At 44.8% G+C, this 16,222-nt stretch overlaps 5 protein-coding genes across 5 annotated transcripts; 4 read left to right on the forward strand and 1 right to left on the reverse strand.

Moving 5' to 3' along the window:
* Window positions 1-142: 142 nt before the first annotated feature.
* On the forward strand, window positions 143-5,294 carry J056_000735 (E3 ubiquitin-protein ligase listerin; the record flags this gene model as incomplete). The annotated part of the gene is made up of 6 exons (XM_009270363.1): window positions 143-179; window positions 222-580; window positions 625-2,735; window positions 2,786-5,065; window positions 5,111-5,213; window positions 5,259-5,294. The coding sequence occupies 6 exons, from the start codon at window positions 143-145 to the stop codon at window positions 5,292-5,294; spliced, it is 4,926 nt and encodes a 1,641-aa protein (XP_009268638.1).
* Window positions 5,295-5,366: 72 nt separating this feature from the next.
* J056_000736 (uncharacterized protein) lies at window positions 5,367-7,475 on the forward strand (the record flags this gene model as incomplete). The annotated part of the gene is made up of 3 exons (XM_009270364.1): window positions 5,367-5,399; window positions 5,447-7,307; window positions 7,354-7,475. The coding sequence occupies 3 exons, from the start codon at window positions 5,367-5,369 to the stop codon at window positions 7,473-7,475; spliced, it is 2,016 nt and encodes a 671-aa protein (XP_009268639.1).
* A 33-nt stretch (window positions 7,476-7,508) lies between these two features.
* Window positions 7,509-7,927, reverse strand: J056_000737 (uncharacterized protein; the record flags this gene model as incomplete). Its single annotated transcript, XM_009270365.1, has 4 exons — window positions 7,509-7,604; window positions 7,655-7,765; window positions 7,815-7,847; window positions 7,895-7,927. The coding sequence occupies 4 exons, from the start codon at window positions 7,925-7,927 to the stop codon at window positions 7,509-7,511; spliced, it is 273 nt and encodes a 90-aa protein (XP_009268640.1).
* Window positions 7,928-7,991: 64 nt separating this feature from the next.
* Window positions 7,992-10,285, forward strand: J056_000738 (RNA-binding protein 5; the record flags this gene model as incomplete). Its single annotated transcript, XM_009270366.1, has 8 exons — window positions 7,992-8,207; window positions 8,261-8,330; window positions 8,385-8,987; window positions 9,038-9,335; window positions 9,385-9,439; window positions 9,489-9,581; window positions 9,628-9,819; window positions 9,872-10,285. 8 exons carry the CDS (start codon window positions 7,992-7,994, stop codon window positions 10,283-10,285), a joined length of 1,941 nt encoding a protein of 646 aa, XP_009268641.1.
* Window positions 10,286-11,144: 859 nt separating this feature from the next.
* Window positions 11,145-16,140, forward strand: J056_000739 (Lysine-specific demethylase 5A; the record flags this gene model as incomplete). The annotated part of the gene is made up of 4 exons (XM_009270367.1): window positions 11,145-11,900; window positions 11,949-14,732; window positions 14,783-15,650; window positions 15,701-16,140. The coding sequence occupies 4 exons, from the start codon at window positions 11,145-11,147 to the stop codon at window positions 16,138-16,140; spliced, it is 4,848 nt and encodes a 1,615-aa protein (XP_009268642.1).
* Between the last annotated feature and the right edge of the window lie 82 nt (window positions 16,141-16,222).

Below are 16,222 nucleotides of genomic sequence, written 5' to 3' on the forward strand. Positions count from 1 at the left end.
TTTCTGTAACAATAACTGCGAGACAACCCACAGCAAAATTCTTTATTACTTTTAAACTTCTCTTTAGCTTCACGCGGATACAACCAATTGCCACCGACATTTGTCGAAGAATCCCGCTGAAATATCCTTAACAAGTCGCTTCATGGCAAAAAACGCAAAGTCATCTGCAACGGCAGGAAGTGAGTGTAGCTGCCGATATTAACACCACTCTAACGTTACAGCGCGTAAAAAGCAGGCCGCTAAGAAAGGCGAGGGCGAGCAGCAGCCCACGAAACAGCAGCAACAGCAGCAGGGAAAGAAGAAGTACACAAAGAAGCACGGTATCGGTCAGTCTAAGCCACCGCCACCGCCAAAGAGATACATTCCTCCCCCAAAGCCGCCACGCCCTGCTCCAGATCCACTCGAGGCTTGGGGACTGGCGAGTGTCCTCCCAGCGGATTTGGTTGTTATTTTAAAAAGATTCAGTAAGAAGGACGCCACCACTAAAATTAGAGCTGTCGAAGATCTACAAAGCTGGGTCGCTGACGTCGACAACAGAGAAGGCGGCACAGAGAGCTTAGTGGTGGCGTTGCCAGTTTGGGTGTGTAGTGGTTTCATTGAAAGCACTGAGCTAACCACTCACAGCTTCACCACCTCCCTTCAATGCTCCTCGCTTCGAATAGAAGACTGAGGCAGGTTGCCTTGAGCCTCAATTTGGCACTGTCTTCGCCCAACATTAACGACGTTAGATCCAATATGCTCTACACTATTAGCGAATCTAGCTACGAGTCCTCGTTGGGCGCGTGGCTGCTTGCTAATCCACAATCATGGCTCAGCAATACCACATTCGAGGAGGTCCCAGAAGGAGACGACCGCATTCAGCTTCTCGAGGAATATCAACTTGAACCTCTCATTAATTACATCAGCGCAGCTATTCGCTCTCCGTACCTCCTCCTGCCGACTGCTGGTACACCTGGTACACCACTCACAGAAGCTAAAAAGGATATAATGGCTGAGCAGGAAGAGAATTACAAGTCTAAAGACGCTCGTATCAAATCAGCTGGTTTGAATGCCTTGGGTTATCTCATTACGACCATTCCTCAAGGCTTCGACGTGCAAGGACTGCTTAGGGACCTGATTGACTCAGGTGCAATTGCCGAGTGTTTCAATGCTCCCGAGGGTGAAGAGATTGTCAGGAGGTCTGTTTGGAGTCTTCTTCTACCGCTCTTGAAAAGAGACGAAGGTAAGCTAATCGAAAGCAACCTCCATTCGTTCGCTCCAGTCATTATCAACAACGCTTTCAACGAGAATGACTCCACTGTCACATCTGTCATGTTTGATGGTCTGCTAACGTTCCTCCATCGCTTCCCGTCTGCATGGACTATCGCAATCGATGAGGAGCAAGATGATAACCAAGATGGGGAGAGGATACCAAAATGTCTTAGCAGTCTGCTCACCTTTTTAGAGCTCGGCTGTAGAGCAAGTCCACCTCAGGTAGCCTACTCAAGCTTGCTGGTTATTCTCATGACTATGCCAAAGGAATACCTCACTCAATCAACACTATCAAGACTGTTGGTAGCCTTCTTAGCACCTCTTTACTCAAACATATTCCCTTCACCGCCTGTCCTTCAAGCTAGACATGCTGAGGCTCTTTTGAAGTCAATTACGGAATGTTTGGTGGCGATTGTTGCAAATGTAGTTGAGTCAAGAGATACTGGCCTTGAAGTCGCAACAGAGTGGATCAAAGCTATTTGGGAGGCGTTTGTCACTTCACCAACACGTGATGCTAAGCTGCTCAAGGCTAACGTTGTCGGTCCTACTCTCCAAAATGCATTTAAAAAACTCCACACAGTTCAGGAGCAGAATCTCGATAGTGCTGTAGATACAGTCGAGGAAATTACATTGGATTCTGAAGACGTCTCAAGAAGCACTGAAGTATTGTGTGAAATGGTGAAATCAGCCGATGGCGCGATTGAAAATAGATTTGCAGGTCTTCTAGAGAAATTAGTAAATAATTCGCTCAATGAACAAGCCGAAGCCAATCTCGATGTCATTGTGATTGCTTTGAGAGGCATCGAGTGTATCAGCATCATTGAGGGGGTCTTGCAACAGCTCGACGACTTTATCACGGTGACCTTGCCAACTCTTGTCGCTGGCCAGAGCTCATCAGAAGCAACTGACCTGCTACTTGCCTATATCGCCAAACGCGACAATGGTAATATGATTCAGCAGGCTTGGAAAGGCGTACTTAGTGCTGAACCATCACTCGATGTCGTCGCTAAGCTTCTAGATGCAAACGCCAATGGTGACCTGGATGGGAAACAACTCGAGGGCGCCAGCACAATGGCTGGAATTGACGAAATGGCCTTGCTCTTGGCCAACAGGGACATTGAAGGCGATTCAGATCAAGTAGAGAAGCGAGTCATTAACGGTATTCTACAATCAAGTGATAAGTTCATAAGTACAGTAATGCACGGATCCATCGAGCGTCTCTATATTGATTCTTTCAGAGGCAGTGTTTACTCCAAACTCTATCGCAATTCAAATCACCGTGATGTCAATTTGTCAACTATCAAACATGCAAGCATCGATGTTCTCGTACAGCTTGCCAAAGAAATATTTATCGAAGCTTACATTGTCAATGAGGACGCAACGGCTAGAGACCTTTGGAGCAGAGTTTATAATGTGGAGAAAGTTTTCTCAGCTGTCAAAGATTTCGTTTTTGGCTTGATATCAGATGTGAATGTTTTGGCGGAGTAAGTGGCGGTTATACAATGCTGTTCACTTTACTGACCTCCCCCCACAGACCCAAGACGATATTTAATGCATTTTATCAACATTTGATAAAGTATGAGTCTAATGATGAGCACGTGGCTCAACAATTCATCAATTCCCTTAGCGCTCAATATGATCTTCAACTGGACCTTCCATTGCCCTCTGCCTTGGCCGTTCTTGACGAGCTCGTCCCTCACACCTCCGAGTACGATGACACCGCACCAAACCACACCGAGTACGACGAAAGGGGTCACTCAAGTCTCATTAGGAATATCGAAGGGCTTCTCAGCTACTTTACGGCTGATATGTCAATTGCTGTGAACAACGCAAGTGCACTCATCAACTTTTTCGGCGCATTGAGACTCGTTGAGGATGAGATGAGCATTAGAGGATGCACTAGTGCTTTCTCTAAAGAGAGCGATATGGAATCATTGGCAACTATACACGATTCTCTGAGGACGAGCGTTGCTTACACACTCTACAAAATTAGTTCCAGTGTCGATCAAAGTGCACTGATAAGGGTAATTAGGAGTGGCGGAGAGGCAAATGATTCACTTTCAGTGGCTCTCAAAACACTTTATTACGATGGAAGAGTGAACAGCCTGAGACTCTTCCGCGACATGCTTCATGGCGTGCTCCAACGTGTTGAGGACGTCGATGGCGACAGGTGGTTGGGTATGACTGGTGAGGAGTATACAAAGGCCAATGGAGAGCACAGGGCAAAAGCTCTGCTGTTATCTGTCAAATCTTACACCCTGTCTTCACCACGTCTGGCAAGACTGCAGAATGAGATAGCATCCAAACTTACCAGCATCTCGGCAGCTGATGCCTCAGAACAAGGTTTACCATTGTTGAGATTGCTGATCAGTGCTGCGCCACCATTGGACGCTGAAGAAGGTCTGCTTCCTCAACAAAGAGCGCTCTATCTGCTTAAGTGCTTGCGCGAGTGGGTAATGAGTGATGAAGATCTAGATGAGGAACTTGACGGCAGATTGTCTGAGTTGTTTATTCATCTTGTTCCGGTTATACAAGGAGTCGACGGTTCACACTGGGATTTGATATTCGACTTGGTGGAGGCTAACATTGAGATCGCATCGTTGGACGAGGGCGTACTACTCTATAACTCGCTTAGACTGTTTGAACAGCTTATGACTCTATCAAAGACCAACTCGGCACTCAGCAACATCTGGAAAGATAGGCGTGCAATTGCATTTGAGCACCTCCGCACTCTGTTCTTGAGCTTAGGCGACGACAACGGCGTTACATCGACTAGGCCGCGCAATGTATGCGAAGATCTCGTTCTTAAATTGGTCCAAGCTGTTCCTAAGGATCTTATCTCTGAGGAGAGTTTCGATCCGATGGTCAAGATGCTCAACAGCTACTCTACAGAAGTCCGCAAAGTGGCACATAGGTTGTTATACAGACTTATCAAGACTCAAGTTGAGAAAGCAGCAGTGGATAGTGCAGTGGATAGTAGCTACGAAGTTAAACTACCGGAAGTACTAACGGAGAAAATAAGCGAGAGAATAACTTACTCGATAGACGATGTGGTAAAGAATGAGAATGTCAGAAAGCACGTCTTCTACTTATTGCTGGTGTGGGATGTTACATTCTGTCACTTCAATCACGCTTCTGATGCTATGCGCGCTAAATATAACGAGCAATTCCGTCAAAGTGGTGTCATCGGAAGCGCATTTTTGCCGCTTATTTTCACTGTGATGGGACTATTTGATAAGAACAAAACGATCGATTTATCCGGATACCTGATTGATGAGTTTTACGTACAGTACTACGAAAGCGACGAATACACGCCAACTGCTGTACTCGCCGCTTTTGTTTTTTATAAATCATTGAAGTATAGCTCTGGCCATGTTAGGGCGTGGTGGACATCTAACCAGAACAGACAACTGTCTATGGTAGTTAATGGGGTGACGTCAAGGTATTTCAGTCCTCAGATCATACACGAAGAGCTTAAGCAACTGCGTAATCCAGTCTCACTGAAGGAGTTACAGACCGAGGCGTTTAGTATAAAGGTTGCGCAGAACGCAAGTGAAGTTACAGCCACTTACATTGTCGATGAGCAGCCGATGGAAATGGGAGTAAAGCTACCGCAACTATTCCCGCTTGAGCCGGTTGAGATAAGGAATATAAGGAGAGTTGGCGTCAACGAACGACAATGGAGAGCATGGTTGTTGGCCGTACAGCAAGTGATTGGCTCACAATCTGGACCTTTATTGGAGGCTTTGAGTTTGTTCAAGAGAAACGTCAGCTTACACTTTGATGGTGTGACTGAGTGTGCCATTTGTTACTCGTGGGTGGTACTACTTGTTCTCATAGCCCAACTAACACAGCAAAGTATCGTTCAAACTTCTGATCGCTCGCTGCCATCAAAGAAATGCAAAGTTTGCAGTAACAAATTCCATGGCGCTTGCTTGTACACGTGGTTCCAATCCTCGACTGTGAGTTTCGATGTCCTGTAGATGGCGAAGCTAACCGAAATACAGTCATCTACATGTCCGTTGTGTCGTCAAATATGGTAACATTGTAATTGATTTAATAGACTTTATATACATTGATATTGCGTAATACATTCTTGTTGGAAGCACACCGCCATGATCCCGCGAGGCGCTGGAATAGCGACGAGAGTAAGAAAATAATGTTTGCTAAAGCTTCTGGCTGACAATATTACTAGGGCTGTCTGCGATTACGGTTACGGCCTTGTGGCAGCGGTTATCAGTCATTGCGGATACAGTTACCGTGGCAACAACTGAGATGGCACGCACATATGTCCAACAGTACACCCAAAATTGAGGCGAAACAGCCCATCAAAGCACAATCACAGCAAACGGAATCCGTCGAGAAACCAACGAATGATATCACCACGAAGCAGCAGAGACAGATGGACTGGAATATAATAAAGTTGCTCATAAAGAATATCTGGCCTAAAGGAGACAACAAGACGAAAGTCCGCGTCAGTTTGGCAGTAGCTCTGCTCATTTCAGGCAAATTGCTTAATGTGCAAGTGCCATTTTTCTTCAAGAGTATAGTGGATACACTGAATATAGAGCTAGATCCGAGCATGACAGTATGGGCTGTCTGCGGCTCTGCTATTGCCGGCTATGGTCTTGCGAGGATTGGATCGACGACATTCAACGAGTTACGTAATGCAGTATTTGCAAATGTAGCACAAAGAGCGATAAGGAGAGTTTCAGGGAATGTATTTCGTCATCTTCTCAGTCTCGATTTGGGCTTCCACTTGAGCAGACAGACTGGCGGTCTCACTCGTGCCATCGATAGAGGTACAAAGGGAATTTCATTCTTACTTACATCTATCGTATTTCATATTATACCAACTGCACTCGAAATTTCGATGGTATGTGGAATTTTGTCTTACAAATTTGGACCAAGTTTCGCTGGTATTACTTTGGCTACTATGCTCGCATATAGTTGGTTCACTATTAGAACAACTTCGTGGCGTATGCGCTTTCGCAAGGAGGCTAATGCGGCTGACAATGCTGGTGCAAATGTTGCAATTGACTCGCTGCTCAACTACGAAGCTGTGAAACACTTTAACAATGAAACCCACCAGGCAAAATTGTACGATGGGACGTTGAAGAAATACGAGGATGCATCACTTAAAGTTGCAACATCGCTAGCTTATCTTAACAGCGGACAGAATTTCATCTTCTCTACTGCACTGACTGCAATGATGGTACTTACTGCACAGAATGTACTCGCTGGAACAATGACGGTTGGAGATTTGGTACTTGTCAACCAACTCGTTTTCCAACTCAGTGTGCCTCTCAATTTTCTAGGCACAGTCTACCGCGAGTTGAGACAGAGTCTGATAGATATGGAGACACTATTCAATTTACAGTCTGTAGATATAAACGTAAAGTCGAAAGAAAGTGCGCCTCCTATTCAACTCAAAGGTGGTAACATCAAGTTTGAGAATGTACAGTTTGGATATCACCCAATACGCCCGATATTCAAAGATGTCTCATTTACGATCCCAGCTGGGAAAAAGGTAGCAATAGTGGGACCATCAGGTGGAGGAAAGTCAACAGTTTTTAGACTATTGTTTAGGTTCTACGACCCAACATCGGGTAGAATAACGATAGATGGGCAGCCAATTGAGCAAGTTGATATGGAAAGTCTGAGGAAAGTAATAGGAGTGGTTCCACAGGATACAGCGCTATTCCATGCTGACGTAATGCAAAATGTGCGATATGGAAGACTGGATGCTAGTGATGAGCAAGTAAAGGAGGCAGCTCGGAAGGCGCAAATGGGTAAGTTGATAGAGAGTCTACCTGAAGGGTGGAGTACGAGTGTTGGGGAGAGAGGAATGATGATTAGTGGAGGAGAAAAGCAGCGACTGGCGATTGCGAGGGTCTTTTTGAAGGATGCGCCAATATTATTCTTCGATGAGGCAACTTCGTCGTTGGATACAGAGACCGAGAGAGAGTTGCTGAACAATATCAAGGAGGTGCTTGGCAGCAAAGCGCGTACGAGTGTGTTTGTGGCACATAGACTTAGAACGGTCTCAGATTCAGGTGAGTGAGTTTGAGTGTCAAGTATGTATCGACTAACACGATACAGATCACATAATAGTACTCAGGGACGGATATGTGGATGAGGAAGGAGATCATGATGAGCTGATGAAGCGTGGAGGAACATATTATAAAATGTGGCAGCAGCAGCAGCTTGAGCAAGCAGTTTGAAATGAATAGAGAATGAATGAATATCGATAAGAATTACTCTTCTGACTCGTCTGAAACTTGTGAGCGATGGAAAGTGCCTCTCTGGGTTGTGGATTCGCCCTTTCTAGCGCCAATCCAGTCCCATTTCTCCTGGTTAGTATATTAGTGTGTAAGAATAACCAAAAACCAATTCAACTAACATCAGTATACTTTGCCAATGTGAAAATACCCGCAGGAATAACCAAACCAAAAGCGATAATCTTATTTGAGATAGGTCTAGTCATTTTGAAGTGTTGGTAAGTGTGTTCGCGCTGTGTTTAATTAGACTGGCTGTCTGCGCCTATTCAACCAAATGCTAACCATATGATTCCATCTCTCTGCAGCTGGATCGAGCTAAAACTAAAGTTAATCTAAATTATTTAATTTAATATTCATCTCACTTTAACCGTGTGGAATTCTCCGTGTCCTCCCATTTTTGATGTTGGTTGTGTGTGGATGAGAGTTATTCTGCCATTTGCTCCTTGATCAGCTACACCCATGAGCTACAATGATTATGACAATGATGGCTACTACGACGCCTACGACGATGAATATTCTACACGTTCTCGCAAGCCAACCAATTACAGCTTAGGCGTCCCCTCCTACAATCCCCGCTACAAAGGATCTAATTACCGCGAAGAGCCAATCAAATTGAGTGCAGAAAATGACCACGTCATTATCCTTGGCTTTGAGGATTACTGGACTGAAGATGACGTGCGAAGATGACGCTGTTCCTCACCCCAACACTCACTGACTGTTCCACACAGCTGAGGCTTGCTATCGAGACCCTTGGTGGTAGCGTTGAAACCACTACAATCATCAAGGAGAAAGGCACTGGTGGGTTGTTATATTTGTTTGTCGAATTCCACTCACTATCCCACTCCTCACCAGGTATCAGCCGTGGTTTCGGTTTCGCTAAATTCACTTCCACCGCACATGCCTCCGCTTTCGTCAAACCCCGTTTCCCCAGTTTCCAGTTGCCTGGTTCTGCCCTCACACAGAAGATCGACTTTAGTGCTTCTGCTCAAGCTAACGAACAGCGGCGGACAGGTCACAACAAAAACGACGGTACCCGCGATATTGGTAATGTTCCCAGTCGTATCGTACTACTCCGCGGTCTAGACGCCGACAGCACCGAGTTTGATGTCGAGTATGCCCTCAAATGCGCACAAGCCAAGCCTAAACGCGTTGCATTGATACGCGATCGCGAGAATGACCTTAGCTTTGGCTTCGCTTTTGCAGAATTCCCAAACGTTGCCGCTGCTCAGGCATTTATTGCTAAAACCCTTTCTCCTGATGTCTACCCAATCGGGTTCAGAATACAGGATAAATTGGTAGCATGTACTTTCGCACTCGAGTTGAGTCTTTCAGGCTTAGAGGCACCTAAAGGTCTCAATGATGGTATTCGCTATTGGGACGGCACCGGGAAGCCGTGGATAATAGATTGCGATGAGGGCTGGCTCGAAGCTGCGCAGAAAACAAAGAAGAAACAGAGTGAGTGTGAGACGATTGCATTCTGGGCAGCGCGCTGAGTGGTTATTTAGAAGTAGACAACGGTACTAGAGGCGTCTTGCACGGCTTGGTACCTCAAGGCCCGCCATCTAAAGCAGAGCAGAGCAAGAAACCAAAGGCATTGAGCAAGACTTCGACAGGCCCCATTAAGATTGGAATAGGTGGTGGCGCTGCGAGTGCTCTGGCATCTGGTTCGGCTACTCCGGCTGCATCTGCTACGTCTGCTCCGTCTACTGCTGCCCCTCAACACAACCCAGGCAAGCCGAAACACATCTCTATATTGGGACAGGATGAGTCAGACGATGATGATGTTAGTGGTGTCGATCCGACGTGAGTAGAATAGCGTTGTTTGACTTGTGACTTGCTCAAACATTCACAGCGCTCCTGACGATAAGTCAAAGAAAACAATTCCGCAACTAGCTACCAATAAGAAAGTAGGTTGAGTCGGATTTTTTGTCACAGGAACAAGCTGACAGTTTAAAGACTGCGTCTAAAATCAATCTATGGAATCAAAAGCAGGGGGAGTTGAGAACGACAATGAATGAAAGTGGTGATGAGACGAAGGCGACGGGTGAGGTAGGTGTTGTTGGTGTTATTTTGGCAAGCACTGACGTGAGATTAGAATAGAGCAGCAGCAAATGGACCTGAAGCCGACGCACCAGCGGTCAATGCAACTCCAGCATCCAAAGACAGCAATGAATTAACAAGCTTTGATTATTCAGATACGTCCAAAATGGCTTGTTTACTCTGTCAGCGTCAGTTTAAAGCTTTAGATATACTGCGCAAGCACACTGCACAGTCCGATCTGCACAAGGTGGGTTGGGAGCGTGAGGAAACTTGCAAGCAATCTCACACATGCATCACAGAACAACCTCAAGAATGAGCAAGCGTGCGAAGCGGGCAAGCAGCGTAAATGGACAATCAGCCCCAAGTACACTGACAGGGCAGTGAAGCGTCGTGAAGTATACGGCCAGCCTGATAACCCAGTTGGAGGGCCAAACAAAAAGAGGAAGAGTGAGGGCGTAGACGTGAGTGCGGCTGGACCAAGTGAAGAAGCAGTGGATAAGGGAAAGAATCTGCTCGAGAAGATGGGATGGAATCAAGGAGCGGGATTGGGGAATAAGAATGATGGGATAGTCAACCCAGTTGAGAGTCTCATCTATGAAGGTAAAGCGGGTCTGGGGGCGAGTAAGGGCAAGGATATTGGATATGCTGGTAGGGGATATCTAGAGAATGCTAGAGTAGCAGCGAAAGAGAGGTATGAAGATGATAAGTCGTAAGGTATTGATGGATTATTTTGTATTGAAATGCTTGATAATCAAATTTTCATGAGATGATTTATAGAGTTAAATGATGATGAAGGAAGGAAAGATGACATTTGAGTAATACTGGCTTACTTTTAGTTATTTAAAAGACATAAATGGTTTCATAAGATGACAATCACGATTGAAACTGCGGTTGGAGATAAAGGCGAGGTGTTTGAGGCGTGTTTAGGTATACGAATGAAGGGTCAGTAGGGAACACATGTGTGTGATTACAAGTTGAGATATATTCAGTATTCGTACAAGAACAAGGGTTTGTAGATGAGATTGATAAGTTAGTTTCTGCGTCGGGTGTTTTAAAGGCTTACGTGTATTTCAGTAATGAATCAGCTGCGATACACATACTAGCTTTAGATCAAGGTAAACCAGTTGGTACTGTTAGATTGGTGTTGAAGAATGAAGAGAAATGTAAATTAACAAGGTTGGCTGTGTTAAGTGAATACAGTTAGTTATATTTCCTGCTGATGAATCCCTTTAAATCTTAAACACTTGAACTTACAGGAAAATTTAAACTTGGTGGAATGTTAATAGAGACACTGATAAACAAAGCAAGACAACTCCAATTGAAAGAGATTATCTGCCATTCTCAATTGCCTGTCGTTGGTCTCTATCAGAGGTATGTCACCCCCACTTGACTCATATTCCCGATGTCAATCCATCCCAGGTACGGGTTTCAAGTTTTTGGTGGTAAATTTGATGAGGATGGTGCACCACACCTTCCACTAAACTTGCACTTGTAGATAAATCAAAATTTTCAATTTTATCATCTAAATTTATGCCGCTGCTGACTTACATTCATCAGGAAAATAAAAAAATAATGAGGGGCAAGAAGACGGTAAAGCAGCCACAGCAGCCACAGCAGAGGCGTAGATCTTCAAGGAGCAGTGTAGTTCAACAGCGCAGGGATTCAATGGATAGCGCCAGTGCTAGTGCGAGTGGAGCTAGCACATCGACACCAACAAAGCCAGTATCACCGCATTCATCACCTATTATACAGAGAGTATTTAATACGACTTCAATACCTGCTATAGGCGCATTACCCATTCAATTCGATCAAGAAGGTGATCCAATTCCTTATACAACAACAGCGAATTCTGCAACTGCAGGCAAATCTACAATCCCAATACCACCATCCCAGCCATTGGACTTGAATAGAGTTAGATTAGAAGCTCCACATGAGCCTAGTAGAACTAAGCACAGAATGTTCAATTTGCCTCATTGTCCTGTCTTCTATCCAACTGAACAGGAATGGAATCTTAACCCTTTTGAATACTTGGAATCCTTATCCGATAATCATAAGGCTTATGATTACGGTATTTGTAAGATTGTACCACCACCCAACTGGAGACCTGAATTCAGCTTGGATTCCAGTAGATTTAGGTTTAGAAGCAGATCTCAGAAGCTAGACACTGTCACTGCTTCTGCTAGAGTCAAGCATAATTACTCAAAGCAATTGTTTCGCTTCCATGACCAGAATGGCTCAAATTTATCACCTAATCCACACGTAGATCATCGCCCAATTGACCTTTATAAGCTCAAAGTTGATGTTGCTAGTTTGGGTGGTTTCGATATGGTTAGTTGGTTTAATCATCTTGATTCCCACTCATTTCCACTTTCACAGGTTGAAATCTCTAACCAATGGTCACTCATCGCTAAAGAACACGGATTAAAAAAAGTCAAACCTTTCGTTCAACCTTTTAGACAAGCTTACATTGATTACATTAAGCCTTACGAGACTTTTATCTCAACTTTCAAGGCTAAATCTGACAAGGATCGTCAAGGCGAAATTGATATGAGTTTTGATGACATGGACAACATCAAATATAGGCTCAATGGCGAAAACAGCTATGATGAAATCAACAAGTCCGAGATCAACAACGGCGGCGATCAAATATTGCAAAATGTCGACCTCGAACAGGGCTCGGCGCTCCCGAAAAGACTTGTTATGGATCAATCCCCACAAACTCCAATGATTGCGTCTCCTTCACCCAACAAATCAAGCATCAACTCCAAATATCACCCTTGCTCAAATTGTCAGCGCAAAGACAACGACGTAAAACTCCTCGAGTGCCATGAATGCGAGAAATTTTTCCATCTCAGTTGTCTCATCTACCCACTTAAGATGAAACCTGCAGTTAGTGAATGGTTCTGCGATGGTTGTCTTTATGGTAGTGGTGAATACGGTTTCGACGAAGGTGAAGACCACTGCCTCGCCAGTTTCCAAGCACGTGATGAAGAATTCAGAAAGTTTTGGTTCGAGACACACCCACCACTGATGAAGGGCCGTGTCGCACCTAATGGTATTGAGCAGCGCCTTGGCAATCGCATAGTCTCCGAAGACGACGTTGAGAAAGAGTTCTGGAGGCTCGTTGACTGTCCTGAAGAAACAGTACAGACTGAGTATGGAGCTGATATTCACACTACGGAAACAGGCAGTGCTTTTCCTACTCTCAAGACCAACCCCACAAGTAAATACGCCACTAGTGGATGGAATCTAGAAAACATGCCAGGATATGAAGGCTCAATTTTGAGTTACATTAAGAGCGATGTTAGTGGAATGACCGTGCCTTGGATTTACGTTGGCATGATGTTTTCTACTTTCTGCTGGCACAATGAGGACCACTATACTTACTCTGTCAACTACATGCACTGGGGTGAAACCAAGACGTGGTACGGCGTGCCTGGAAAGGATCATGAGGCTTTCGAAGAAGCTATGAGGAATTCTGCACCTGATCTTTTTAAACAGCAACCAGACCTTCTCCTTCAGTTAGTCACTCTTGGTAACCCCGGTCAACTTAAGGAGGCTGGTGTACCTATGTATGTATGCGACCAACGTCCAAATGAGTTTGTTATTACGTTCCCGCGAGCTTTCCACTGTGGCTTTAACCATGGGCTGAATTTCAACGAGGCTGTTAATTTCGCACTCCCTGATTGGATTCCTGAAGGAAAAGCATGTGTGGAGAAATACAGATCTCTCAAGCGCAATCCCATTTTCTCGCACGATGAGCTGCTCATTACTATACTCAATAAAGGATTCGAGGACTCGACTTGGATATATCTCAAGGATGCCGTACTTGATATGCTCAACGACGAGGTTGAAAGTAGGAGGCGGTTTGCAACAATTGGAGGGAGTGTGGAGGCAGTCGAAAGATATGTCAATGAGGATGATTACCAATGCTGCAACTGTCGCGCTTATACGTATCTCTCACAGCTATTCGATAAAGAAACCAAGAAGATATATTGTCACAAACATTTTGACACTTTCGTCGAGAATACCCAGCCAGATAATAGACTGATGAGAGTCAGATACAGTGACGAGGAATTGGATAGCTTTGCAAAGATTGTGACCGATCACAAGCAGCAGAATCCGGAATGGATTAATAGCACTAAAGAGCTATTGGGCAGTGAAATGAAGCATAAACTACAAGACCTCAAGAATCATCTTAAAGGAGCAGTTGGAGTTCCGCAGCGTTCACCAGAGTACGCTCAATTAAAAAGCCTTATACGTGAAGCTGAATTGTGGATCTTCCAAGCAAACAACTTCTGGCTAATGAGACAGAATGAGCCTTTTGATATGAGGGACACATTCGACGGTAACACTAGCAAATTTAACAAGTACGAAACGTTAACAGCTTTGGTGTACTCGCCACTCAGACAGAGAATCGACGTTGATACGTATTTTCAACATTTATACTCTTTAGAGAAGATCAAAGAGGAGCTTGACTGGGTGATTGAGACGTGTGGAAAATACTCTCGCACTACCGTCATTGATGCACACAATAAACCAGAATTCGAAAGGGTGTTGCAGGTACTAGAATGGGCCAATGTGAGGGGTATGAGTCAATGTCAACAGATGTATTATATCAAGAGAACACTCGAATGGTTCGACGCGGTAGCTGACTTGAGTGCTGTAAAGTATGCACAACAAGTAGACGCCCTTCTTCAGGAATCTGTAATGCTGCAGCTCGATTTTCACCCTCAGGTCGATCTGCTCAAGGTGCTGAAAGCATCAGGTTTCACATGGCGCTCAAAGGCCCTCAAATTGTGCTCTCACGTCGCCATCTCTCCAGAGGAAGTCCAGAAGTTGCTCAATGAAAACGAGATTAAAGACGAAAATCTGGAAGCAGATTTCGAGCGGATGATGGTGTTTAATGGTCATGTGCGTAACGCTCTCGATCATAATGTCGACAGCCTTAGCCATGATGGAGCCTTCTTGGAAAATGCCAAGACGGAGCTCGAATTCGTTAAGAAATATCGTTTCAAAGTGAAGAACTACAAGAATTTCGACATGCTGATGAAGCTCTATGAGACGTTTATACGGAAATTGAGCAACGCACTGCGCATCGATCTCGTTGGTTTTGACGAGCTGAAGTTGGAGAAGCAGGCACAGTTCGAGATAGAGAAGGTAAGTATGATTGGGAAAGATGCTTATCGTTTCTGACTGTTTGATCACAGTTACATAAACGACTACTCGAGCGCACTAACACTGCAGATGGCACCGAACGCATGTGTGTGTGTAGAGCAGAGAAGACCAACGTAAACGAAAGTGATGATAATGTGATGGATTGTAATACCTGCGGTGTGGCTTTCCACAAGGCTTGTCTGCCAGATGGGCACTTAGCAGCACAGACAAATGACACATTCGATTGTCTGGTTTGCAAACCGGTTGTCAAAACAATTGACCAGGACGACCTTCCTAATTACAAGCAACTCGCATCGATCAGAAAGAACAGCATCGATGGCTACTACGACAAAGTCAGAGTACGTACCGTACCTGTGAAGTGTTTAGTCGATATTTATGAAAGGTGTGAGGGCGACGGTTATATAAAGATGCTAGGGGAAGCTTCTGCCTCGGAAGATATTGGAGTCTTGCGCAATACCGCTCTTACGCTTTTAGGACTCGGTGTCACATTCGAAGGCTTCGACCCAGCTGTGTTGATAGACAAGATCCACACTCTCAGCGCGGGTAAGAAGAGGAAGTCAGAGGTGAATGCAAATGGCTTTGATGACCCATGGGCAAGGACGCAAGGACGCACGCGCAGACCCAAGTTTCTCTTCCATCAAGATCCACCAACGGTGAACGAAGCGGATGACAAAGGCATAGTGAAGCATTGTATATGCCAGAAATTCAAGGACAAAGTACAAAATCAGATTAGTACAATGATTTTGGGATGCGATAGATGTAAGAATTGGTTCCACGTTGAGTGTATGGGCGGCGCCCATCAGCTGGAGAGGCTCTCTGGTCAGAAATTCAATTGTCCGTGCTGCTCGCTCAAGTTTGGTAGATCGTTCCAGTTTATTCCAGTGTTAGTACAGGATCAGGGTAAGTAATGTGGTGCTGCGTGTAGATAGAAAAGCCTAACACACAAGCAGTCGACATTGGTAGCAGCATATACGTCGATATTGGCCAGACTGTGAAAGCATTAAACCATCTAGTCAAGTTCGAGGCTGCGCCAAAATTGGTGGATGAAACCGTTATCGTGTTGCATCTGCATAAGTTTATTATAGGTGCAATTGAGCTGCCTACTCAGAGCAACGTTTCAAACAAGAGCGCTATGAGCACGCCGGATTCTACCGTGGACGGTGTTAAGAGGAGAAAAATCAAGGAAGAGCCTGATCAGCAGGAACAGCAGGAACAACAGGAGCAGCAGGAAGAGCTAGAACAAGAAGAAGAAGAAAATCAGGAACAACAAGAGCAGCAACAGGAACAGCAATCAGCAGCACGTACAACACGCATCGGTAAAATCACAGGATGGCACCCTGCTGGTGATAACAGCGATATGGGAAGCGTAGATATAGAAATCTCAGTATAAAGAAAATAAATTTAAATTATTTCACATAACTCTTGTATTTCTGTAATCTATCTTTTAGCAATTGACGTCCATCTTCAAAGTC

This window comes from Wallemia ichthyophaga (assembly GCF_000400465.1).
Source record: "Wallemia ichthyophaga EXF-994 unplaced genomic scaffold scaffold11, whole genome shotgun sequence".
In the NCBI taxonomy this organism is placed as follows: domain Eukaryota; kingdom Fungi; phylum Basidiomycota; class Wallemiomycetes; order Wallemiales; family Wallemiaceae; genus Wallemia; species Wallemia ichthyophaga.